At 47.9% G+C, this 26,775-nt stretch overlaps 1 protein-coding gene across 6 annotated transcripts in view; it reads left to right on the top strand.

The window, feature by feature from the left end:
* The window catches only part of MPPED2 (metallophosphoesterase domain containing 2), a 170,106-nt gene that overhangs the window by 63,189 nt on the left and 80,142 nt on the right, over positions 1-26,775 (top strand). For all 6 annotated transcript variants that reach the window (XM_070624608.1, XM_070624609.1, XM_070624610.1 and 3 more), the window contains one exon: positions 22,975-23,200. In XM_070624608.1, coding sequence (XP_070480709.1) covers positions 22,975-23,200 — 226 coding nt within the window. The remainder of the gene's footprint in view (positions 1-22,974; positions 23,201-26,775) is intronic.

Genomic DNA, 26,775 nt, shown 5'->3' with positions numbered 1-26,775 from the left:
TAGCCGCGTATTTGTGTTTCACTGGAAGCACGCAGATGTTGGCCAGTCACCTGAGAGAGCGGCCAAGCCCCTCTGGGAACGTGGACACAGTGATTACAGATTAGCACGGCCTTTCTTGGGTAAATGCACGTGTAGTTTATCATCTTCATCTAAAATCTATCGTTTTCATGTTTTCGTTTTAGTTTATTTATTGGCGAGTAAACACGTAAAGATGCTTGAAACAGTCTGAGTGCAGAGTTCTTCTAGATTTTTAGGATTCTCTTTCGTTGACTTTTTCAAGTGGTGTCATTTACTCCTTATGAAACAGCAAAATATGCAGTCTTTCAACGCTCATATTTAGTCATTTTAAGTAGTGTATACTTACGTTAGATAATTCTGGTGAAAGGAACAACTGGCATAAACAAGTTTGGGCATAAAGGCCAGTGGCCCTGGGACACCGTACCTGGGGGCAGACGTGCATGGTGTCACCAGGAGTCACTGTGACAGTCAGTGCACTGTGGACAGCAGTCAGTGTTCATCTCAGAGGGACCGGAGAGTGTCAGTTCGAGCGTCTAGGGTTTCTAGAAAGATCTAAAACAGAAACGATGTGGTTTTGGGTAGATAGTCTGTAGCTCCTTCAGTGGTTCTCAGACGGAAGGTTTTATTCTGGTGCATGGTCCCTCTGCCTGCCTGGCAAATGTCAAAAAACAATCATAGATATTGCTCAGATAGGAAACAGGAATTAGTTCACAATCAGTGTCTGCGGGTGTGTCTTTCATTTTCATTATGAATAAGCCGAAATGCATCACAGGGTGAGATTCCGTAAGGTGCCTGGAAGGAGCGTGTTCTCGGGGGGCTCCTGTCTCCTAGACTGTTGCAGACGTGGGCTCAGGAGGCAAACGTGGGAACCCCCTCCCACACCCAGACGGGCGGCGCGGGCTCTGCGGGGTCTCGACTCTTCTCGACCCGGATGGTGTGGTTTCTGAAGCGTGTCTGCCTTGTCACACAGGCGGGGTGCGTGTTCCACACAGCTGTTTGTAAAATTGAACAAAGCTGCTCAATATTGTCGGTATTAAAAATCTCTTTTGCCATATGTGTACGTTGGAATCTCTCCTTTTTAAAAACGTGTGCTGGTGGGGTGAGGAAAATATGCCGGGGGTTTGTGTATCCCTGGTGTAAAATACAGATGCACACCAGCCAACAACAGTGAGGGCATCCTGCACAAGCTGTGCCCTGCTTCCCCATCAGCAGGGACAATGCTTTGGGGGTCTAAGAGGAGCTTTATCTGGGGGGAGGCGGTGTTGGGGGGATCTCAGCTCAGGAATTGAGGGGGGGAAGTGCACAAATTTTAGTGTAATGCATAATGTTGAAATAAATTTTATCCCATCATAAAGATTAGCAGGCTGTGTAATTCAATTTAAAATTGGTCGGCGTGTCCTGACTGTTATAAAGCCTTTCTTTTTTGTTTTATCGCTGTTCTATTATTTTAGTTGGTGCACCCATATCGAGTGGAGCATGCAGCCAGATCGCACAAGGTCTCTGTCTGAGCTCCCACCCAGTGGAGGAATTGTTGGCGAATGCGAGAGATTATCTGAAAATGAGTTAAGAAAATGCTTGCTCAATTGAATGCCTCCTTATTTTCTTTCTTTCTCCTTTTTTTTTTTTTTTAACATAAAATGAATTTCTTCTGGGCAAGCAACCATTGAGGGTGAAATTCTTTACAAGCCTTTGCCAGACTCAGGGCTTGGTTCTCAAAACTCCAGCGTTAGCACTTCTCTGCAGCGTCCCGGGCATTACCGTGCCGTTGAAAACCAAGAGGCAGTAGCTTGTGTTAATGCAAGACTGACAGACCCACATCTGATGGCAATTACCCATACTGGGGGGTTAATAAATGTTCTTAGAATTGCTGTCTTTATTTTCTTTATTACAAGAAAGATGGGCAGCTCCTCGGCCGTGCCCCCTGCTTCTTGCTCCCATGTTGGTGACTTGCTAATTAACTGTTTTGGTTCCAGTCCTTTATGGGCTCTGCTGAGATTAATATTCATGTTAGGGAAATGCTGAATCCTCTGGCCAGAGTAGTAGAAAGAAACCAAATCAAATTCAGGAAGCATTTATCCAAGTGCTCTTGATGAACAAGAAACAAGGAGCTGTAGAAATAATAATAATGAGATTAGATGCACCAGAACAATGTCTGGGACGTGAGCACAAACTGTTTTCCCTTTTTTTTTTGTCCTCTCGTAGTGAGAGATCCTAATCTTTATCCCTGTTCTTGGGGAGCTTCCCCATGAAGTGCTTTGTTGAGAAGGATCTTCACGCTGCGTCCACACTTGTTGGTCAGCAGGGTCTGCCATGTTGCTGGATGGGGAGGTGGTCACACACATTCCCTGCGTTTGCAGTTCCTGCTTCCATGTCACTCGTCGTCGGTCACGTTGGTGCTCTCTGACCGTGGTAGACAGCAGACTGCCACAGTGGACATGTAGGCCTGCTGGATTTTAACTCCTTATGGGCAGTCCAGACTGTCAGGTGTGTGCTCCAGAAAGTTCCTGAAACGCTGTGGCCTGGGCTCTGTGGGATTTCTGTTCCCTTCAGGTTGAGGGCCATTCCATGTCTGTCCCCGGAGGCTCTTGGTGTATCTGGGAGGCAAGTTGGGTCCATTATGTGAATCAGGCAATCAAGAAGACGAGAAAACACACACCGCCGTTTGTGTCCGGTAAGGTTTAGGAAGCGAATTAACTTTGATTTATGACCCTGGTCTATAAAGAATTAGGGCTGTCTTACCACCCTTTTACCTTTTGAAGCTCTTTGCGTAGCTTCCTGAAGAGGCGTTAATAGATCGACTCAGTTTACCCTGTCACGTCCCCCGAGTCATGGACAACTCGGTTTTCTCTACTTTCAGCTTCCTGTGTCTTTCCTAGAACTGACTGCTTGTCCGAAGGCCCTGGGCAGGTGGTTACCAATTCAGATTCCTGGAGTCGGGCTCAGGCCTGTTGAGTCAGATTCCCTGCTGGGGATCCTCACACCGGGGCTTGGACGAGCTCTTCTGTGGCTCTCCTGCCGGTGCCCTGCCACCATGCTTGCTTGTGACGGTATTGACTGTCCAGTTCAGGGGTGGACTCTGCAGGCTTGCATCACCCTTCACAGCAGGCCCTTCTCCGTTGTGAGCTCTGCGTGTTTCGGTTGCTCGTCTGTAAAAGGCGACAGCCGTTCTTACTTCGTGTGGTTGTTGTGAAGACGAAGTCGGTGAGCAGGTCAAGTTTTGCAGGACGGAGCCCAGCAGAGGCTCAGGGGTACGCGTGTTGGTTCTGAGCCTCGTAGTTGTCATCATGGTTTGATTCTGTTTGCAGGGTCTCTGAGTCTCCTTGTCAGAGGCAGCAATCAGGGATCAGGAGCTCCAACTGGCTGGGTGAGGAGGAGCACAGGGTGGACACACTGCCTTGTTTGGAGAAGCATTACTGATGGAGCGTGTGGACGTATGAACAGAGCGAAGCAAATCGGCTAGCAGGTTGGCTGCAGAAGACAAAGTGGCTTAGATGACAAGGGGTTTATTATTTCCTGTAACAGGAAAGCTGGGGGTCAAGGCTTTCTCAGGGTCTGTCCTTCGGGGCCCTGGTTCTGTCGCTGCCCCTTCTACTCTCACATGTCATTAGCCTTGCCACCAGGGTTGGAGTGTGACGTTGAAGTTCCAGGCATAGCGTGAAGGCACAATAGTGTTCAGCGGAAAAGGGGGCCATTCCCTGGTTGTATTGTCCCTTTGTGTACGTGGCGACTGTTTCCCAGAAGCTGCTCAGCAGACTGCCGCTCGTGTCCCATTGTCCAGGACTGGGTGACATGCACCTCTTTGTCACTGGCAGGGGAAATAGAATTACTCATCACGACCCTGTCACCTGGCTCTGAGAGTCGGCCTACCTTTCTTGAGCACACAGCTTCCCAGGGGGATGCATAAGGAATTACCTGGGGGCTCTGCTGTCTTGGCAGCTGGGGTGAGGATTCGAGTGGGCCCTCAACGGTGTCTGCTGTGTGAGTCTGGGGACGAGGCATCTTTGGTGGCACCTTAGAGAGAGCAGCCTGCTGTTTCCCCCAGTGGAGTTCATTTGGCGTGACCTGTGCAGCTCAGGAGATGGCCGCTGTGCCGTGGCTTGGCCAGGGACTGAGATGGCCGTGGGTGGCACTTCCAGATACTGTGCTCATCGCCTGCTTCCTGTTTTCATCTTGTAACTTTTCGCTCGTCTCTCTTCCTTTGATCCTTTTTCCCTTTTCTTTCTTTCTTCTGTTTCGTCTCTTACCCTTCCCATGGAGCAACCACCGGGCCCCATATGTTAGACAGGATCCGCTACTCGCTTATGTCCCTTTCCAGCAGAGATGATGTCAAGAGAGAAGCTTACAGATTTCTGTCATGCGGTCAGATTCCAAAACCATGCGAGGCTGACCCCATGATTCTGTATTCTGTTTGTAGGCTGTCTCTTCAGAGTGGCTTCGTCGTCTTTCTCTCTTCCATCTAGAGTTGGCATGTCGAGATTCTGCAAGAGCATAGGAGGTATCCTACTCACAATCCAGATTAATTAGTTGTCTCCGTCAGTGGGTCATCAAGAGATGGAAAGATACTTAGTGAGAACCTGACCCCCTGATGAAGGGCAGCGAGGATCTCCTCCTAAACCCTCCAAAAGAGACAGGCACAGTGGGCAGGGCTGCCAAGAACAAGAACAGAACAAGAACGAGTGAAAATAAAGGACACCGTGTGCAATTCTAGTGGTTTTGAGCCTAACTCCCTTCATAGATGAATTTGCCTGAACAGTGGTGGACTGAGGACCCCCCTACCCCTGGATAGAATGGACGTGGGCAAGAGGCCACACTGCCCCTTCTTGCTAACATGATGTTGGCCACTGAGATCTTGCCTAATTGCTAGAAGATGCAAAGAAATAGTGGAAGTGCAAAAGAGAATTTTTTCCCTTAACACACGACATACTCAGACCTAGAATCTCCCAGGATGGAGCTCGAATATGACTGTTTTTTAACTCCCTTTGTAATTCAGAAGATCAGACAGGTGCGAGAACCACTGACCCGGGGCACTGTCTCAGGCCGTATAATAATTCAGGGCTTTGTACCCGCTAACCTCTAGGGCGGTGATTTTCCACTGTGATGCAAGGGCCCTGAGGGGTGAGGAAAGGGGCACCAAGGGGCAGAGCTCCCCCCTCGCCCCCACCCAACCTCTCTTCAACCACAGCAGACACACGTTCAGTCTTTTTCTTTAATAAAAGCCTCTCCATGAGATTTTCTTTGAACAAGTTTCCCTTCACTCTGCTTGCCCCGCCACACAAACCAACCATCTGCTTCTGGGCCGAGAAGCAGGGTAGCATGACTTCCTGTAAGTTGTCATCCGTGCCATCTTTGGAGAGCTGAGGGAAGCCCTGTGAAGGCCCCTGAATGTCTGAGGTTCTGTGAACGGAACGTGGAAATCAGTAGTGCCGAGTGGAGTGACCATGGAGGGAACCCTGGAGCCAGGAGCAGAGCCCGTCCTGAGGTCATCCTCTCCCCTGGGTCCCCAGGGTCCCCTCACAGCACTTCTGTCACCGCCTGTTTGACATCCCCTCAGTGACACCATTGTGCTAGGGCAAACCCAACGGCCCAGTCCCCAGTTCCCTATAATAAGGAAGATTTTTAAGAAATTAAGAAAATAAGCAGCTACCTCAGCTCTGTTGACCTGCTCCAGAGAGCAGCAGCTCTCAGGGCGTGCATGCTTGCAGCCCCATCTCCGCATTTTTGCCTCCTGCACGGCTGCTTCACCGTGAGACCCTTAGTGTGTTAGTCTGGCTGAGGCAGCAAGGTGAATAAGCACATTTTAGAAAGATGTTCAATCACAAGGGTAGGTTTTGGAAAAACATTCTCTAGTTAATTTTCAGCTAATCAGCAATAGAAGATGACAGTATCTGAGTGTTCTCATGAGAACTGAGACTTTAAAGGAGCTGTGCGCTGGCTGTGCCGTTCTCAGCATCTCTGGGGTGCATGTGGGTCTGCGTGTGTGCACGTACACACACGGATTTGCTTACTGCCTCCTTGCGTTATGTTACACACCATCAGGGACGTCTGTTTCTCGTGTATCTTAACTGATTATTGATAAAGGGCTGGGGAGACTGACAGTGTTAACTGATTCCCCCTCAAAGACACCTTCCTCGATTGCCATGTCTCAGTGGATTTCCTCTGCTGCTCTCTTCCATAGCACCTGCTGACTCCCTTCCCAGCACTCACCATACTCTGAGCTATGTCGGCAGGTACCTACTTCTTTCTTGTCTGTTGCTCCCAGCTGAGTATAGCTCCATAAGGGTTTTGTGCACCATTGTATTCCCAGCCAGCACCAAACATACTGCCCATCACCCTGGGACCCCAGGGGTAGCTGTTAGATGTTGTAGGAAGACTGTGACCATTCCACGGGCATTCTGAGACCCTATTTTGTTAGCAGATCTCACCCTGACTTTTGAGAGGGTCAGGAATCTAATGAGATTTAATGAGGATCTAATAGGATTTCTTTTCCCCGAGGCTGCTGGATTAGAAAGTTAGGTTGTGACCCAACTTTGCAAGAGCTTTGAAATGAGCCAGAAGGGACAGGAAACCACAAAGAGGGTGCATCTGAGAGTGTGGCGTGGAAAGTGAAATGCCGCGTGAGGGTGGTAAGGTTAGAACCGTGTAACCCAGAGCACTGAGCCCCCGCCGGACCCTCCTGCAGGGAGTCAGCTGAGCAAGCTCTGGGCAGGTTTGGGTAGAGGTGGTTGGAGTTCTCAGTCATGGAAAATTGTTAGACCCTGCAGAAATACCTTCTTTTCCTTCGAGTGTGTCTCATCTCCAGTTTCTGGCCAGAACATTCCAAAGGAATTTATTTTAAAAATAAATAAATAAAAGAAGCCTTTTTCATAAAAGTTTGACCTCCATTTTCAGCGTTTAAGAATCAGTAATTCTGCTATGGACAGCTCATCTTCGAGAGAGGAGCTGAGGGCTTACAATGGAGAAAAGAAAGTCTTTTCAACAAATGGTGCTGGGCAAACTGGAAAGCCACGTGTAAAAGAATGAAAATTGACCATTCTTTTTCACCATTCACCAAAATAAAATGGATCAAAGACCTTAAGGGTAAGACCTGAAACCATAACGCTTCTAGAAGAAAATATAGGCAGTACACTCTTTGACGTCAGTATCAAAAGGATCTTTTGGGACACCGTGTCTTCTCAGAGAAGGGAAACAATAGAAAGAATAAACAAATGGGACTTCATCAGACTAAAGAGCTTCTTCAAGGCAAGGGAAAACAGGATTGAAACAAAAAAATAACCCACTAACTGGGAAAAAATATTTGCAAGTCATATAGCAGACAAAGGTTTAATATCCATAATAGATAAAGAACTCACACAACTCAACAACAAAAAATCAAACAACCCGATCAAAAAATGGGCAGGAGACATGAACAGACATTTCTCCAAAGAAGATATACGGATGGCCAATAGGCACATGAAAAGAACCTCATTATCACTGATCATCAGGGAAATGCAAATCAAAACTACACTAAGATATCACCTTATACCCATTAGAATGACAAAAATAACTAAAACAAATAGTAACAAATGTTGGAGAGGTTGTGGAGAAAAAGGAGCCCTCATACACCGCTGGTGGGAATGCAAACTGGTGCAGCCACTATGGAAAACAGCATGGAGATTCTTCAAAAAATTAAAAATAGAACTACCATACGATCCAGCTATCTCACTGCTGGGTATTTATCCAAAGAGCTTGAAGTCAGCAATTCCAAAAGTCCCATGCACCCCAATGTTCACTGCAGCATTATTTACAATAGCCAAGACATGGAAGCAACCTAAGTGCCCATCAACAGATGAATGGATAAAGAAGATATGGTATGTATATACAATGGAATACTACTCAGCCGTAAAACAGAACAAAATTGTCCCATTTGCAACAACATGGATGGACCCTGAGGGAATTATGTTAAGTGAAATGAGCCAGATAGAGAAGGACAATCTCTGTATGACTCCACTCAGTTGAGGAATTTAAAAATGTATACAAAGAGAACAGATTAGTGTCTACCAGGGGAAAGGGGTTGTGGGGGGTGGGCACAAATGGTGAAGGGGTGCACCTACAACACAACTGACAGACAATAATGTACAACTGAAATTTCACAAGATTGTAACCTATCATTAACTCAATAAAAAATAGATTAAAAAGAAAAAAAGGAATCAGTGATCCTGGCCTTACCTCCTACTCTGAGGAGAATAATCCTAGCAAAAAATGAACGCTGGTATTTCAGAGATGTGCAGAAATGAAATACCATGTGGTCAAGATGTATTCTAAGAAGATACCGGTCTAGAAAATCTCTTGCTTGGACCCTTGAGAAGCCACCTTGGCGTTTGCTATGAAAAAGGGGTGCCATGTTGGCTGAGAGGAGCGAATGTGGTCCCTTTGCTACTGATGGAAAAAAATAAGTGAAAATTGGGATGTTGGCCCCATAGAGGAGCTTTACCATTGGGTTTCCTCAAAGGCGCCTCAGTAACAGTGTCAGAGGCAGAAGAAAAGTTTGAAAGGACAGCGGAGAGATCCAGAGTGTGTTTCTATCATCTTAAGTTACTCTCTGACTTAAGCTCACAGCTAAGGTGGCTAAACAGATGCCTTCCAAGGGTCACGTGAAAGAAAATGGTGTTAAATGAAAATGGTAAAGGTTTGAAAAAGAAGAGGGAAGACTATCCCGCCAGTGCACTTGGAGCGGTCTTGAGGGTCTGTGAGGTGAGAAGACGGTGGCCATGTGCCCCGGGTGTTGCTGGATAGCTCCTGAAGGTAGTGACAGATTGATTTTGGGAGTCAGGATTAATGCTCGTAGGCACAGTCTTGGGAAAGCCCCTCCGTTTCTGCAAACCTAAATTTCCTGGTCTGTAAAGCAAATCACGTAAACTACCTCCAACTGGAAAACTGACTCTGATTGTGTGACAGACTGTTGGAGAGGGCCAGGGACTGGTCTGCAAAAGCAGGCGTCCACCTCACAGCCTCACAGCCGGCTCCTGGGGGACCCCAGAGCAGCCATTTAGCCCTGCCGCGTCTCAGCTTGCTGTTCCACGGAAGGAGTGATCCCAGTCTCTGAGAACTCTCCCAGGCTGGAACTTCAGCGAGCCTGGGATCAGAGGAGGAGCGGTCAGCAGCACCAGCTGCGTCTGGGTCTTCTGCTGGACGCACAGGAAGAAGCTGGGCCTGCACATGTGCTAGCGTGCGTTCTTTCCTTTGACCCGGTGCCTTGGGGCCTGAGAAGATGCATGCGAATGTCCTGTCGGCTGGGCCACAGGCGCATTTGTGCAGAGTGGCCTCTGTGGAGCCAGCTGTCAAAACAGAGTGATTTGCCTGAGCAGCCTAGGCGTGAAAACTTTCAGGTGAAGGGACACAGCGAAGAAGAGATGCAGATAACGAATGGCTATTCCATTCACTTCTCTATTGATTATCTCCTCTGAGCCACTGGACCCTGGGAACAAAGGCTGGAAAGTCTTTAAATGAGTAATATTAATGGTGCAACCATAGTAATTCCCTTCTCTCGAAATTGTGTCCCATTATTTGTGTGATGTGTATAGCTGATTCATTCATTTGTTGTCCATTCATTTCTTCACTCATTCAGCGAAATTGAGTCCTTCTTGTCTGCTGGCCAATCTCTTTGCCCCCCTCTGCTTCCCCAGCAAAAAGGTCCCTGGTATAACAGAGTTTTTAAATCAGATTTAGTTTCTCAATTACAAATACATAGTATACCTTGTGATGTGTATAATTGGCGATCTCCAAGGATAAAATAAAAATAGGATCTGTAACACTCGAAGGCCATCTGGAAGCCAGAATGGGAGTACTAAGTCCTCATCTCCGCATGAGTCTTAGCCAGGGTAAAATGATTTCTCCATTCACTCATTCATTCACTTGATAAGTAATTCCTGAAGCCTGCGAACGTGAGCAGAATCTAGTGTGAGCTTGCTGAGGTCCACAATCGGTGGGAGAAGGCCCTGCAGACACACTCCTCTGTGAACGGCGGGCACTTGGTGAGCTGGGAGCCAAGTTCGAGTGGAGGAGTGGCTGCCCCCGGCCAGGCCGCAGAGCTGTGCACACCACCCGGGGTCTGCTCTGTGGTCCGTAGGCACTAAGAGGGATCCAGGAGGATCTGAAAGTGGGGGCGCATGTGAGTGTCTGCAGGGAGTAAACACCGTCAGGTCTGAATTCTCCTCATTTTGCCTCAGCTTTAGTGTGAAGGATGACTAAGCACCGTCTGCCTTGTAGGAAGCTGTGCTAGACATCTTGGGCTAACACGACAAAATACCACGACTGGGGGGCTGGAACAATGGAATTCATTTTCTCACAGCTCTGGAAGCTGAAAGGCCAAGGTCAGGGTGTCAGCAGGTTTGGTTTCTCCTGAGGCCTCTCTCCTTGGCTTTCCGATGGCCGCCTTCTCCCTGTGTCGTCACATGGTCTTTCCTCCTGGTGTCTCTGTGAGTCCATAGTTTTTCTTCTTAGGAGGACACCATTTAGGCTGGTTTAGGACCCATCCTTATGGCCTCATTTTAACTTACCTCCCTAAAGGCCCTGTCTCCAGATATGGTCATGTTCTTGAGGTACTGGGGTGAGGACTTCAACACGTGGATTTTAGGAGGATGCGATTCAGCCCCTAAAAGCAGCGAACCCACAGGTAGAGGAAATCCACGCTTGTCAGACGGCAGGGATGTGTATGAGGAGGGAGAGAACTGGACCTGGATTTTAGCGGACAATTTAAGGCTAACGCCACGTGTATTCCCCTGACTTCAGATGTTCAGGCACGGGGACCCTCACAGACAAGACCACCTCCACTCTTTTTATCGTTTCCCTGTTTGCTGGGAAGAGTGTTCGGCAGACAGCTGTGCTCTCCGACTGTGGCCTGATGACCCAGATTCCTTAAAATATTTAACTGAATTATTTAATGGAGAGCTTTAAAGGACACCTTATGCTTTAAGAATAATGCTTAGAGAAAACCCGGATTTAGGAAGACACAGTGAAAGTCTGTCTCTTGAACTGTGGCTGTAAGATGCTGGACGCTAGGGCTCCAGAATCCAGAAAACTGTGATGTCCTGGTCCGTTCAGGTTGATGTAACAAAGTACCACAGGCCGAGCGTCTTGTACACAACAGAAATGTGCTGCTCCCAGCTCGAGAGGCTGGGAAGCCCAAGATCAAGAAGCCAGCATGGCGCCGTCCTGGTGGGGACCCTCTTCCTGCTTCGTAGATGGTGTCTTCTCACTGTGTCCTCACGTGGTGGAAGGGGCTGGGGAGCTCTGTGGGGTCTCATTTAAAGGACACTAATCCCATCCGTGGGGGCTCCACCCTCACGACCTAATCACCTCCCAAAGGCCCTGCCTCCAAGTACCATCCCAGAGGGGACTAGGATTTCAACATATGAACTTGGAGGGGACACGAGCATTCAGACAATAACATATGGGTAAGGAGTAGAAATGGAGAAAGTCCATCTCCACTTCCTGGAATCTCGGGCCCCCGTGGCCATGATGGACTTTCCAGAAATCCTTTCTTCCTGAGGAATTATCCTGCATACCTTGTACCACTTCACCCCAGAGCGGAGGCTGTGGCATTAGGCGATGACAAAGCTGTTCCTAAGGAAAGGGGTCCGGGACTGGTAGAACTGGGGTTTCACTGAAACCCGAGCCGTATCAGGAGGGGACCTCGTGATTTCACACCCCAGGAAGTCTCCTCTGTAGCTTCTGACTATCTGGGGTTCTTAGTAATAGAAAATTTTGCCAGTTGAGGGCTGAAGGAGAAGCAAAAATGGAAGAGGAAATGAAGGTGGTCTCCATTCCCTTTGTCTCGTTGCTGTCACTACGGATCAAAATAACCTTCCCCGAGAGAGGTCTTTTAAAATTTTATCCTTGAAATGCTTCATTAGAATTTTGAGTTATAAAATGGGAAAAGTCAATTTTATTGGATCCTAAACTTTGCTCTGTGTGGCTTCCAGTCCGGAGTGCAAATTACTAGAATTGACGCAGGATGTGTGTGCAAGGTAATAACCCGTGTCGTAGGCTCTTCTCTAAATTTCAAGATATTCTGTAGAGTGGATTAGATTATACAGTGAGTGGGGCCTCTGAGAAGAAAATAGAATTGTGTATTGATGCCTTCAGAAATATTATTTGATGGCAATAAAATATTCTCTGAAATTCCCTTCAGAGGGGAGAAAATGGAGTTTGTTTGCAGTAATTGCATTTTCCAGCATTTGCTCTCACACTTTCCAATATAAGCCAATTGGAACCTGTGATTTGGTTTTGCTTATTGGCAAAAGTACCATGTAAATTGATCTGTGATGCATTTAAAGAAGATGCTTTGAAAGTTTGGAAATTGAGATGGCTTTTTCTTATTAGATTTCGAGAGTATTAGGGTTCATTTCTATATTTTAGTCTAATGTAATATTAGCCAAATATGTTCTTTTTCAATTTAGTTTTAATCAAGTTCTAGACAACCATTTTCATCCAGCCCCAGTGGCACTGTTAAGGCAGAGATTTTATTTCCACTGTCAACCCTCTGTTCTGGCTTCTGTGGACCAGCCCCTTGGAATCACCACATGCTGAAATCCTGCATTCGTCTGCTCAGACATTATTTCAGCTTGCAAAAATAATAGTAGTGATTACAAAAAGGTTTTTTATTACTAATTATGGGGTTAAGGTGGGGAGGGAATCTAAAAAGCCTCTAAAATTATTTCTTTTACAGAATCTGGCCTTTATGCCTGTGTTGCTTTTATTTAATTTGATTTTCACCGTACTTAATGGTGTAAAATGCAAACACATAGGATTTGCAGTTGTTCCTCTAATTATTCAGTAGAATAATTGCCACTTGTTCTATAATTATTGCTGGAAGGAACACCTTTTTCTCAGTTGCTTTTTAAAGGCTTCGTGGGGAAAAAACAGTAACATATTATTCTTCAGCTCACATAGACTTTGTCAGTCAGCAGAACTAGTTTATTAGAAGTATTTACTGGATACTCTTTTGAGGTGGTAGGAAGTAGGCGGTGAGCCCCGTGTCCTGAATGAGTACAGTGCAAGACAGAGGGCAGGATAAAAATGATGATGATCCTCATCAGCCTTCTGTGCCGGGTCTGTACGAGGTCCTTTATTGATCTCACCCCGTCTGCACATCCACCCTGCAGTGTGGTTGTCCAGCTACCCTCATTTTTCTGATGAGTAACATGCAGTTAACTTTGAGTTTGAGTTTCACAGGTAATAAGTGACAGAACTGGAAACTTGGTCCCAAATCGTCTTACTGCAAAGCCTGTGATCTCCGTCAGGCCGTACACCCCGCACCCCAGCGCGTCCAATGATGGAAACATGCGCGCAGCTGGTCGAGATGAGGCCTGGCAGCGTCTTTGCCGATTCTTGTGGCTCTCGGTGGAGGCCTGATTTGGATCCAGTTTTCTGAAGCTCGAGGAAGTAGATCGAAGGATCTTGAGGAGACAGTCCTGTTGCTCAGATCGAATTTGTTTTATGGGGTATAAATCTTTCTTGGCGAGCCGAGGCCCTCATTTGCAAGGAAGAGGTTGGACGAAATAAATAGGGAAGAGGCTGCCTGTGGTTCCAGTTGTCCAGCCAGATGGCAACGCCCCAGTAAGACTGGAGCCGCGCTTCGGTGGCCAGTTACCACCACGGCTTCACCTGTGGAACGTGCGTGTGGGTCTGGGTGGCAGTGGAGAGATACTCAGTTGGGAAGCAAAGAGGATATTGTCATTCTTTTTTACCACGTTGTGGTTGCCTTTTAAAATGTGTGAGTGTGAATGAGTGTGTGAGCATATGTGTGTGTGCGTGTGTGTAAGTCACAAAGAGTTAGGTTGGAATAAGGTTGTGGTTGAGACAGGAATGTGTATAACCACGTGGAGCTGCAACCCCATCCCTGAGCTGTTTTCAGGTCCCTGATAATTACGGTGCCATCGGCATGCTCCCTTCTAAGCTACATGTCCCTTTATGTCACCTGCCATCAGTGTCACATACTGGTGGCTGCTCAGGTCCAGAGGGGGTCTGCTTTCCTGAGTGGGGGATAGACTTTTGTCTCCTTTGTGTGGATTAAGGCTTATAACAGCTCCTGGTGCCTTGGGATTCTTTTTACGGAGGAGGCTGAAGAAGAGCAGGGGGCGTTTCAGCTGTGGCTTGTGAGGCTCGCCTCACTTCTGTGGTGGACCACCGGGTTTCCCTCAGCGTTCCTTACCTTCTCCTGGGTTTCTGGCTCAGCCCTGACTTTATTGTAATATAGTTTTCTGTGTTTAATATTTCTTAGACTTGGTTTCCCATTGCAAGCATGGAAGAAACCCTAATGCATGAGTTTCAGAGGAGAAGGCAGCAGTCTGAACCTGCTGTGAGTACCGTCAGCCAGTGTGAGTATTAACGTTAGAGCTGTCAGGACTTGTGGAAATTAATGGAGCCTGACGGGGGACAGACTGAGGTCAGAGACCGAGCTTGCCCCGTTGAATGTTTTGGTGGCTTTGCAGCCAAAGCAAGTGAGTGTGAACCATAGTGCCCAGAGGGCTCACCGGAGGTCTGTTCCCTCCATTTAAAGGGTGGGCGGTGGGCACCACCAAGTGCCAGGCATCTCTGTAGTGCTGGCTGTGCAGCAGGGGAGGTGAGCCTGCCGCTCAGGCCGACGCCCTCTCCCTGCCTCAAGCTGGATGCAGCTTTTCTCTGCCATTAGCCCCCGGTAATCCTCAGGGAAGGACTTTAGATGACACGGCTCCTTAGTCCGTCCCAAAGGCTCATAGTTCTTCTACTCTTGCCGCCATTGGTAGGATTTTTTTTCCTTTCATCCTCCTGCAGAATTTTCTGCTTGGCCAATTTTCAAGCCCAAGTTATTCTTATTCAGTCCTCAGTGGAATAAGAGAGACTTCCAGAGTTCGAACGTTTTCCCTCTCTGCTGGAGTCATGATATTAAAAATATCATAATAATTTTAAGCAGAAAAAAATCGCCTTCTTTTATCCACCTTGGGGGTATAACCAGGTCCCTTTATCACACTGGCATCGGGGAGCAGTGTTTCCAAACCGGCCCCTGGCACTGCCCACGCAGGCCGAGGGTTTCAGAAATGGGGTGGAATTGAACAGATCTCTTTTGCTTAGAAACAGTCCCATGATAACAGGTCTGACTGTATATCTATTTTGTTCCTTTCAATCTCAGAAAGCTAGTTTTTTCTCTTATGTTGGCAAGGGAGAGCAAGCCTGGAGGTGTGCGTGTGTTTGATTTCTGGGCACCTGGGAGCCATAGCAGGTTCTCCTTCTGTGTTGTTTCCTTCTTGATCCACAGTGAGCTTTATTTTATATGAGTGTGATGCCATAAACACTCTAGGTTTCCTCATATATTTTCAAAGTCTATAATTTAGGAGGATGGAGGGAAATGAGCATAGGGGTGGGAGATCTTAAGATCTGTCACCGTTATGTAACTAGGTTTTCTCTTACCCAGGAAACCCAGAAAGCCGTGTTTGCTTTTGGGTGCTCTCCTTCACAAAGGACTACTGCTGCTCTCTAGGTTTTTTCCCTTGGTTTTGGCAGAAACAAATAGGAGATAGCAGTCAAGTAGCCTTGCCTATCACATCCTTGGTAAAGACGGGGCGTGGGGAAGGCGGCATTTGACATTAGCCCCAACCCCATGGCGTTTTGGTTGCCCCATTGGTGGGGAGTGAAGAGAATGGGGCAGAAGCCATCTTCCAGCAGGTGGCAGGCAGATTTCCAGAAAAGTGACTATTCTGGAATTGACCTTGGATTTTGATTTGATCTGAACTTGAGTTTTCCAGAGGAATACGAATACATTCTACCATGATTTGTAGCAGAAATAGAAGGTTGTCTGATACTTAATTTAGAGGGACATTAACTTTTATTGCTGGGGGAGCAAGCTGGCAAGGAATGCTGTTTGTCCAGGGCACAGCCTCTCGGTGTGTTTTCGGTGGTGGTGCACCTGTGTCACGCCTGCTCTTCATCACTCCTGCCTACTCCAGCTCACATCTTTGTTTTACCTCTCTGGTCCCTGTAGGCGTTTGGGTTTGTTACCTTCAACTTGTGTTCTCCTGTCAAAGTCTCTTCTTGGTTCTCGTAGTATCGACAACATGTCTTTAAATTCTGAGATTCTGCAGAAAGTTGGGTGGAGGAGATTTTTTCCTTCTTCTCCCCAAGTCTGTGACCTTCCATTCCTTGGGTAGGCTCCCACGTTCTTCTGGGAGCTGGTGGCGAAGAAATTGCACCCACCGCTGCAGTAGCATTTGGGGAATGCCTTCACTGAGCCAGGATGTGTGTTGTCACAGAGTGAGGCTGACCCTGCTTCGTGTCCCCTGGAGGAGACGTCCATGATGTAGCCCAAAAAGCGTCGAAACAGGGAGTTCTGTTTCGTGACACAAACACAAAGGGCCACCTCGACTAGAGAGAAGATCAGCGTAGATGGAGAGAGGGGTGAGGAGCACTCAGGGCAGAGGTGGGTCTGGAGCCAGACTTTGTGAGGCTGTTAGAGATGCTGGCTCACCTCTCATCCGAGAGGCAGAAGAGCTGTTCTTGTCCCGCTCGTGCCACCAGCGTGGGCTGTGACTTTGTCTGGCAGGTGGCAGCCGCTCACCGGCACCCAGTTTATTCATCAGCAAAATGCGATTAGATAGACCAGTGGTTTCTTTTTAATATTTTTAAGCCAAAGGTAACTTCCTTTAAACGAAATTTTTCCCCAATTTGTAAAATAACGGCCAGCAGTGCTGGGTGTGAAGGTGGGAGCAGGTCCTGCCCCTTGGCCCTTCCTCTGGCCTCTGTGCCCTGCTCCAGCCCCGGGGAGGCTCCAGAGCACGGCTTACAAATCCCAGATCAGGCTGCCATCTCTCAGGATCCTGCTGGGTTCCTGTGCTCTGATGCATGGGCGCCTCTTTAAGTGACACATTAAATGTCCAGAGTTTGGTAAGGAAGGGAGGCTGACCTTGACACACCCCACTGCGTCTGCTTCAGAGTTGTTACGGGTTTATCAGACATGGGCATGGCTGAAGATCTTGCACTTTTCTAGATACTCTGTTCCTCTCTACACTCTCATAGAAGAGTGCCCCATCTGATTCTACCAAGATATTGGGGATATTCCAAGTGAGCAGTCACTCCTGAGAGAGGTGGAATCTGGACGTTGTCCATCACAGGTTACACTGCGCATTCGTGAATGAGAGGCTGGTCCTGGCACATTATTTCGTGTTGAGTAAATATTAGAAGAGATGGGTCACTGGACAATGGGTGGAGGAAAGAAGTGACGTGTTCGGTTCACACATTTGCGGGGTTGGAATCCCCTCAGCAGACGCGCTGGGTTGCGGTGTGTCAGGCTGAAGGCTCGAGGGCCCGCCCACCGTTGCTCTACATCCAGGCGCCGTATTGACGCTTTTGTGAACTTGAAAGGCACCTTGGACCACGCTGGTTTCTGCCTTTGGAAAACCGAAGTTTCTTTTCCATCTTCACATGCTTTCCTTTGAGAGTAGTGCCATTGTGCCATTGTGCCACTGTGCCGTTGTGACCAGGGAGTGATCCAGTTTGTGGATAAATTAATATTTTCTTGGATGATGACTGCCAAGGGTAATCACTTTAATGATTATCAGAACACAGCTAGTGCTGTGGGGTGAGCATGAGGGTTAGATCATGGGGCTTCTTTACACAAGCCGTCTCGTTTAGTGCCCACCAGACCGTGGGGGTGGTGGTAGTATTTTCCCCCTCTTGTATTTGAGGAAACTGCAGTTTAAAACCAGTTTGTGTAGACTATATTTCTGGACCAGATGGGGGCCAGAGAACGGGACACTTCCGGGGGGGGGTGGCTTCCTTGGAGGGACACGTGACCCTGGTTAAAGCTCCTCAAAGCCCAAGACAGCTGCTCCGTTCCTGGAATTCCCCTGAAGACGCTCCTGGTGCATCTTGTGAGGGTCGTCTGTTCGTCCTCGGGTTCGGTAAATCCTGGCTGTGTGCCTGCCATTTGGAAGGTACCAACCTGGGCACTTGGGGTGAAACAAGAAACCACAAGCCTGGGTCTCTGCCTCCAGGGGCCTCACAGTCCGGGGGAAAAGTCACACGCAAAAAGCAGGACTAGACGGGTGAGAACGCTTCCTCATTTCCTCCACCCGCTGCCTGGCCCGCAGCAGCTCCATCTCACCATGGCTCGGCCACGGCCTCTGAGACAGGTGCCGGAATCGTCCCCATTTGCCAGCGTACTTTAGAGACGTGAGGACTCTGTCCCAGGTCGCAGCTGACACGCGGCAAAGCCACGGAGTCCGCACTCTCAACCCCACGCCGCGTCCACGGTTTAAATTGCAGTAGCTTAAAGACTGAATCCTGAAGAACAGAAATGTGAGATGCACAGTAAGAAGACAGTAACTCGTGTGCCTAGAAGGTGCAGAGGCAGAGTGTGACGGAGTCGGCTGAGAGTGAGAAGGAGCTGCGGCGGAGGGAGACGGGAGGAACCATCAGACGGGGGGCGGAGAGCAGAGAGCGCAGCATCAGTGAGCAGGGGACCAGACGTGCCCAGGGACCAGGATGTCACTGCACGTGGTCAGCGGGGATGAGAATTCAGAAAAGCTTTGGCTCTTAGGAGGCTATCAACATTCCAGGGAAGTTTTCGGAAGAGAACACAAGCAGAAGCCAGACTGCACCAGGTAAATTCTGAGTAACCATTTGTCTTGAAGTTGCGAATTCTAATAACAGAGTGGCCCGTCAGGCAGCACAGGCACGCTGAGGGAGCCAGGTGTGAGAAGCAGCAGGGCGTGGGGAGGTCTGTGGCAGGCTGGAGGCTAGTGTTGCCTGGTCCTCTGATTTTCCAAAAGAAGCTAGAAATTCAGAATTCCTGTGTGATGTCTCCTGATCTCTAAATATTAGTTCAATTTTTTTTTTTAATAAAATACAGTTGAGGGCTGACTCTCGTACATCTGTGGGCTGACTTGGGCCTACTAGCTAGGATGTTCTGGAATCCTCTTTCCAGAAGGTCAGGTGTGAAATGAGAAGCATCTCAAAGAAGCAGCAGGGTTGGGATGTTTGGGATTGTAACAAACTCACTAAGGAGGAGGATTCGCTGGAGAGAGAGAGAGAGGCCGAAAATATCAGAGCGCTATCTGGCAAAGGACAGTGCCAGCGAGAGTGGGAAGAATGGGATAAAGAGGCCGATTATAGAAAGAAGAGAAGATGCAAACAGATGGAGTGATAGGACAGTGAAGGGAAGGGGTGAAGGGAGCCCACCTTCAGGTTCGAGGACATGCTGTCTGCCAAGTGGGGTGTGAAAAGGAGCCTGGGAGCCAGAGAGGGACCTGGAAAAGTTTTGTGATAGCTTCTTAGGGCAGTGGCAAGAGCGTGGGGTGATTAGAACTGTGGAGGACCAGCAGCACCCAGCTGACTTTCCTTATCCTTCACTTATCAAGGGAGCATCTGTGTTTGTGATATGACCAGGTGATGCAAATGCACTAGAAAACACGGATTAGAATAAGACTCAGCTGCTGCCTCCAAGGGCCCATGGTCTCGCTGTGGTCTCTGGCTCTAACCTGAACTGGTGGGCTCGTTTCCCACATTTCATTCATTCACTTGCTACACTCGTCACTTTGCCGTATCTGTGGATTATCTGTGGTATTATTAGCTCAATAGTTCTTTTTAACCATCTCTTATTTTATATATAAAAATAGGAAAACAAATGAAAGATAGAAGAATGAAGCCATATATCATTCCTTGTACTGTTATATTTTATTTTTCCAAATATGCATTTTTTTTTAAAGATTGGCACCTGAGCTAACAACTGTTGCCAATCTTTTTTTTTTCTGCTTTATCTCCGCCCCCCATACATAGTTGTATATCTTAGTTGCAAGTCCTTCCAGTTGTGGGATGTGGGACGCCGCTTCAACGTGGCCTGACGAGCGGTGCCATGTCCGCGCCCAGGATCCGAACCCTGGGCCGCCGCAGCGGAGCTCACGAACTCAACCACTCGGCCATGGAGCCGGCCCCCAAATATGCACTTTTAAAACATACAAAACTTGTTTGACATTTTGTTAAAAGTTCATCTCCATGCCACCTACAGTAATCTTGTCTGTCACCAGTGGAGCATACACCATGTGTTGGGAAAGATGGAGCTGGTTACTTGGTAGAGTTCTTCAGGTCATTCAAAGCAAGAATTTTTCCATGTTGGAATAACTCTGCATGGCCTTAGTTTTTTACTCAAACAGGTCAGCTTTGGTGGCCTGATCCTGAATAAAATGGATAAAGGCAGGCACCTCTTTGTCTGACAATTTTAAAGTGATGCTATTGGAATACCAAGAAGTTTGGAGCTTGACTGCAGAGCCTTCCAAATTAATCTAGTCTGGAAAACAACTAAAACACTGGCAAGGAACAGGAGATGTGTCAGCTGCCCTGCTCGCACTGTTCATATAAAGCATAAAGGTGTGCAGATTATACATGAAAGGTCAGTTCAGCAGAAAAGAAAACATGCCCGACAGTCTCGGGACATGGGAACGGAGGATGGAAGTTGGAGATGCCTCTCGGAGCCCTGGAAGGAGAGGCGCTGGGTGGCAAAGTGCAAATATCATCGCATTTCTGTGGCTGCTGCTTTGTGCTGTGTCTCCAAAATTTGATTGACAAGCCACCGAAAGGCCTGTCTTCCTGAGGAGGATTGACCTGGAAGCAGTTGTACCTTTTTTTTTTAAAGAGCGATCTGAAGGGGAAATGTGCCTCCTTTCCCCTATTTCCCAATCTCACCCAGGCCACCCCAAACCAAAGCTCTAAATGGAAAAAGCGGGGTGCCGAGTCCTCACGCAGGAGCCGGGGTGCGTCATCATGAATGATGGGGAGCCCAGCAGCTACCGCGTGGCTTGTGCAGGCAGCGTGCTCTGAGCTCCATGTGGGTGGGACCTGCTGTGGGTCACCCTGCCGTCTGGGAAAACATTCCACCCCTGGGGGCACAGCAGATTCTGGGGGTGTGGCGTCAGGCCACGGGGGCCACAGGGCCGTGATGTCAGAGTTGTGGGGTGTCTTGCAGATTTCCAGCGTCTGCAGTGCTGGGAATTTTCAGCCTATTACATCTGTCATCTGTGTTGTAAGTGCAGGAAATCTCATCACTCCTTAAATATCATCATTCTATCCAAGTAGCTTGTAACATACATCATACTCCTTATTGCTTTATGCTGGAGCAGATTATAAACTCACATAAACATGCATTCGAGAGAGGCCTTCTGTTTGCTGTGAGCTCTTTCCCCAGCCTTGTGAATAACCGAGGCCAGAGGCTTGTCACGCAGCATTGTGGGCCAGTAGCCAAGGATGGCCATTGATGCTTGCCCACAGTGTTTTTGGTTTTATCTTCCCCAAGTGTTCTTTTCTGACTGCTTTCATCTCTCTCCTAAGCCTCCCCATTAACCCTCGTGCTAAATATGCAGTTTCATTACTGTTAGAAACCTAAAGATTGAAAGCTAAAGAAAAATCAGTGGCATTACAAAGCATATTCTGGTGATCTTAAAAATCACTTCAGGGGCTGGCCCCGTGGCTGAGTGGTTAAGTTCGCGCTCTCTGCTTGGGAGGCCCAGGGTTTCACCGGTTCGAATCCTGGGTACAGACATGGCACCGCTCATCAGGCCACACTGAGGCAGCGTCCCACATGCCACAGCTAGAAGGACCCACAACTAAAAGTATGCAACTATGTGCTGGGTGCTTTGGGAGAAAAAGGAAAAATAAAATCTTAAAAAAAAAAATATTGCTTCAGTATCAGCAGATATGTTTCAGGGTGCTTCTGGGGTTGTGGGCTCACAGTGTAATCTCTGCAGCTTGCATTGCTGAAATCCAGGTGGACCTATGACCAAATTTGCCACCCCCGCCAAGTTAGATATAATTCTCTTCCCCACTCAGCTTCATTAATTAAATCATTGACTCTGGCTTGCTGGTAAGGACCAATTTTTACAAGTGTCTCTGATTTCCTGCTAATGGTAACTTTCATTCTTCCTGGAATAGCAGGAAACATTAATTTTGCATTGGACCCAGGAGTCTCAGGGAGCTGGAATTATAGGCACCATCATCCCACCCTTTTCCCCCTCAAAATAAAATGAAATGAAATGAGCAGCAGCCCAGTGGTGAGGCTTGAGGGATGGGTAATGACAAACAAGAGAAAGGGCATTAATTTCAGGATGGGGACAGCTGCCCTGCACTGTCTCCCTTTGGATTTGGGTTCCTCCAGCATCACGGTGAGTTATTAATATGTATGACCTGTACTTTATTCAAACATTATAAATCTATGCAGAAGTCTGGTGTTTGGGTTTTCCTTTATCGCTTTCATTCTTCTTTCCAGAATTATCTCATTTTGATCGGGAAACTTTTGCATAAAAAGCACACACGGAGAACTCACATTTCCATACCATAAATATTAAAAGGGGGTTAAGCTTTACAGTTTCTTCTCGCATCCCAACGGGAGGAAAGCTAGCCTTCTAATCAGAGGGCCATTATTAATGTGCTTTTTATTCGCAAGCCAAAAGGTAAACTTGAACTTGCGGTGTGAAATTGTACCATGTCACTCCTTTCATTTACTGCATGTAAATTGTGGAACGTTGGCTCTGCTACTTCTTTTGTACGAAGGATTTACTAAAAATGTCTCCGTTATCTGAGTTGTTAAGAATAGTTGGTGGGCTTATTTTTTTGGACCACACCAAGTCCCGATCTTTTTTGGGCATTATGATTAAAGTGCTTTTTGCTGGATAATTATAAAGTATGGATTCATCACAGTGAGTCTGATGAGGGAAATGGATAAAGAAAACTTAATGTATGAGTAGCTTTTTAGCTTCTTAGCAGCTTCCTATGTCCTGTTTATCGTCATTTTTGTGAGCATAAAGGAGTAGTCGTACATTTTGGTTCCCATGGAAATACAGAGGGATGCACTTGCTGTCCCGTTTGGTGCTCTGTCTGCTCATCACACGGGATCCGAGGGGGGAGTTCATGATGGGAAATGAGCATGCTAATTGGTGCTCTTTTTTCCTATTTCAGGAAACCTGCCGTATGAATATAAAATAGTGATTGCTGGGAATCATGAACTGACGTTTGATAAGGAATTCATGGCGGACCTCGTGAAACAGGACTACTACCGGTTCCCCTCCGTATCCAAGTTGAAACCAGAGGACTTTGACAACGTGCAGTCCCTCCTGACAAACAGTATTTACCTACAAGACTCGGAGGTGACGGTGAAGGGGTTCAGGATATACGGTGCTCCGTGGTAAGTGCTCGTCCCACCGCTTCCCTCCTCTTTCTAGCTCAGCACTAAGAAGGCTGAGCAGACTGGGGGGTTTGCAGTGAAAGGAGAAGGGTGGGAGGAGCCTGGTTGCTGTATTTCCAACATAACCCACATCTGGCCCGGCTGAAAAGCACGGGGGTGTGCTGTGTTCGTTGAGATGCTGATTTCTTGAGGGGAGCTCAGCGGGAGCAGGGCTATGGCGGGGAGGCTGTTCATGTGACACGGCTGCAAGCGTGCCTGGGACACAGAAGGATTTGGGGCAGGTCACCACGTTACCCTCATGCAGACTCGGCTGCTCTGAACATCGCATTGGCCCTGGTCACTCGGTTCCCTCCCATTTCCACGGCAGCAGTCATGACGTATCTTGCTTCGATTAGGGTTCCTCAAATATTGTTACGCATCAGAACTGCTTGACCAGTCCTGAGGGGACACAGAGTTTGAAGCCATACTCCCTGAGACTGTGGCTCTGCTTCTGGGGTGGAGGCCAGCGCTGCGTGTTTGTAATGGTAACTTTCATTCATTCAGACGAGCCTGAGGCGCAGACCGTGTGGAAGTCAGCGGGCGAGAGCTCAGGAGGATTCTCCGCGCTGAGTTCTGGGAGAGTTGAGGCAGGTGCCTATTCTTTGGGGCCAGACAGGCAGCTTTTTGCTCTTGGCTCTACCAGTTGTTGGTTTTCTGGTTTTGAAGAGGATGAGCTTCGGTTTCTGCCTAAGATGACGAAAGTAATCCCTACTTTAGAGGGCTAGTAAATGTGGAGGGTTCAACTAGTGACGTTTGCAGTGGACTGAGGAGAGGGCTGGCGGTTTGCTGAGGACCGGGACTCCTGTCTTTGGCCCTGGCTCTGCCGCTCAGGGTTTCTGTGAACATGACGAGTCCCTTAGCCCCCAGGCCAGTTTTCCCATCTTTAGCGTGGGAGTGTTAGACGAGAAGATCAATAGCAGAGGAGTCTTGGATGGGTTGATTGATTGACTTTTCGAGAGCTCTGTGTATATAGAGCAGAGCCAGCCTTTGCTCACCCACCCTGGGAAAGGGTCCCAGACCTGCCCCAGGAATTGCTGGCAGAGGACAGACAGGGAGTGCAGCCTGGCCAGCCCACCCAGCAGTGTGGCTTGTCCTCTGTAGAATAGAAAGTTGAGATATTTTCTGTAACTTTTTTTCATCTTCACTGGTTAGTATCCAGAAGGACTGATGAGTTGTCCAGGAAGTATATTTCTGTTTAAAATCAACCTGGCAACAATTATGAACTCTTGAGTGCTTAATATATGCCAGGCACTGTTCTAAGTCCTTTCTGTCTATCTCATTTTCTTCAAAATACCTTTAAGAGATGGGCACTCTTATGATTCCCACTTGGCAGATGAGAAAACTAAGGCACAGAAAGGTTAAGTCACTGCTTGGGAGTCACACAGAGGCTAAGTGGCGGCGTCCTAATTGGAGTCGAGTGCAGGGGACCTGGTGGGGTTGACGGGTGGTGGTGGCTACAGTCTGCAGTGGTTAATCCACTTTATTAATGTTCCTCAACTCATTGTTTTATATGTGAGATGGTGGTAAGGGCAGGGGATTAAACAGCAGAAATCAGTCCTGTCAAACAGGAGTCTGAGAACTGATCCCGGGGTAATGTAGGATGTCGATACAGTCATCCCCCCTTAACCACGGGGGGCATGTTCCACGACTCCCCGTGCACGCCTGGAACCACGGATAGCACGGAACCCTACAGAGACTGCGTTTCTCCTACACATACGTACCTCTGATGAAGTCTAATTTATAAACTAGGCAGTAAGAGGTTAACAACGTCTCTAATAATAAAACAAAAATTATAACAATATGCCGTATAGAAGTTCTGTGACTCTCTCCCTCTCGATCTTCCCGTACTGCCCCCCTCCTGTACTGTCCTCTCATTGTACGACACGATGGGGTGGAGTGAGTGAAGGACCCAGGCCTTGTGACGAGCGTTGTTTGCAGACCACGGTTGACCACGCGTAACTGAAACCGCGGATGAGAGGGGAGACTGTGTCAGCTTTTCTGTAAAGGATGGGAGGGAGAGCTCTTCCAGCGTCACAGCTCACTTCGTAATGACGGTGCGCTAGTTGAGGATGACTCTGATGGGCAGAGAAGCTCCACGTGGAGTCAAGGTCACTTTGTCAGTAACTTAAGATGATTTTTGAAAAATCCTTGAAGGGCACAGCACATTTCGGGCCCTTCCTGAACGGGCAGGACGGTCAGAGATGGTCGGATGCTTGCTGAGATGCTGACAGCAACCAGCCTCTTCCCTTCTCTGCTCAGGGTCAGCTCTGCTTAGGACAGGGTTTAGCTAAACCAGAAGACGGCCGTGATGCGTGAGGGGGCGATTTTGGGTCCTGAGGCAGATCTTGCAGCATCTCAAGAAATAAAAAGACGTAGTAATTCAAATATGTGATGGGACGGGACTAACCTGTTTTTGGTGGTGGTACAAACTTTATGTCTGAGCTGAATTGATACCATTCAAAAATTTCCTATTTTAATATTTAGTATTTTATGTTAAGAAAAATAGGCAGCATTAGTCTTCTGAAATGTTATCCTGAAGTTGTCTTTATGCATAATTTGTTGGGACTTCCGCAAAATTTGAACTCTTTCCCGCCAGCCCCTCTCTGCAATGAGGGAGGTCTTGAAAGGGATTTTTGGCTCATCCCTAGGCCTTGGTGGTGGTTGTCTTTTGACCAAGAAGATAGAAGTTGATGACGAGGAACTTCCAGTTTCGTGATATATTTTGGAGGCATCAGTAGTTGGGATCGCACTGGGAAGATATGTTGTGAAAATTAATATTCCCAGACTGCTGATAACCAGAGCAGACTCAGGAGTGCCCACGTGCGCATTTCTGGCTGGGAGGGCAAGTTCTGCCAGCTTCACCGCTTGCTCAGCCCTGGAGCCTCGGGCGGGTTTCTCGACATCTCCCTCCGCCCCGCTGTCTTCTCGTCTCTAGAGGGGGAGACAGTGACGTTTCTTCCCTCTCGTGCTCGTGATGGGGACAAATGAGTCAGAGCATCTGTGGTACGCGGAGCCAGCACTTGACAGTGTCCGCTCTTACGGATGTGGTGGGGCTGGGGTTCAATCCACTTTACACTTGTGTCCACCCTCACGAGAAGACTGTGCACGGGCAGGAGGGTCGATGCGGTGGTTCCAGCCTGCGTTCAGCCTCCGCTGACTGTGGGACATTGGGCAAGTCACTTAGTGTCCCTGTTCCTAAACATAGGCCGTGAGGCCTGCCCTCGCCTCTCTCGTAGGCCACCCACTTAAATGGTCACAGTCAGAATCTTCAGAGTACACCTGTTTGCTGGCATGCTTGATTATTTTGGTATCTCGTACAATTTTTAACCTCTTTCCCTATTGAGAATTTGACTTACAAGCAAAGTTTGGGAGATTTCTTCCAGAATTCCCACTTTCCTCTCTTTAGGAGTCAGGTTTCTCCCTCCCTGCGTTTCACCCACAGGTGAACCTGCCTGGGAACCCATGAGATACTCCAGCCCCAAATAATGTGAACTGATTTAACGTGATTTCCATGCTCTTCCAATGACTTTTCTGGA

The sequence above is a fragment of the Equus przewalskii genome, chromosome 6 (genome assembly GCF_037783145.1).
Source record: "Equus przewalskii isolate Varuska chromosome 6, EquPr2, whole genome shotgun sequence".
NCBI lineage: Eukaryota > Metazoa > Chordata > Mammalia > Perissodactyla > Equidae > Equus > Equus przewalskii.
The sequence above is the reverse complement of the archived record's forward strand: the minus strand, read 5'-3'. Positions and strand labels throughout refer to the sequence as shown.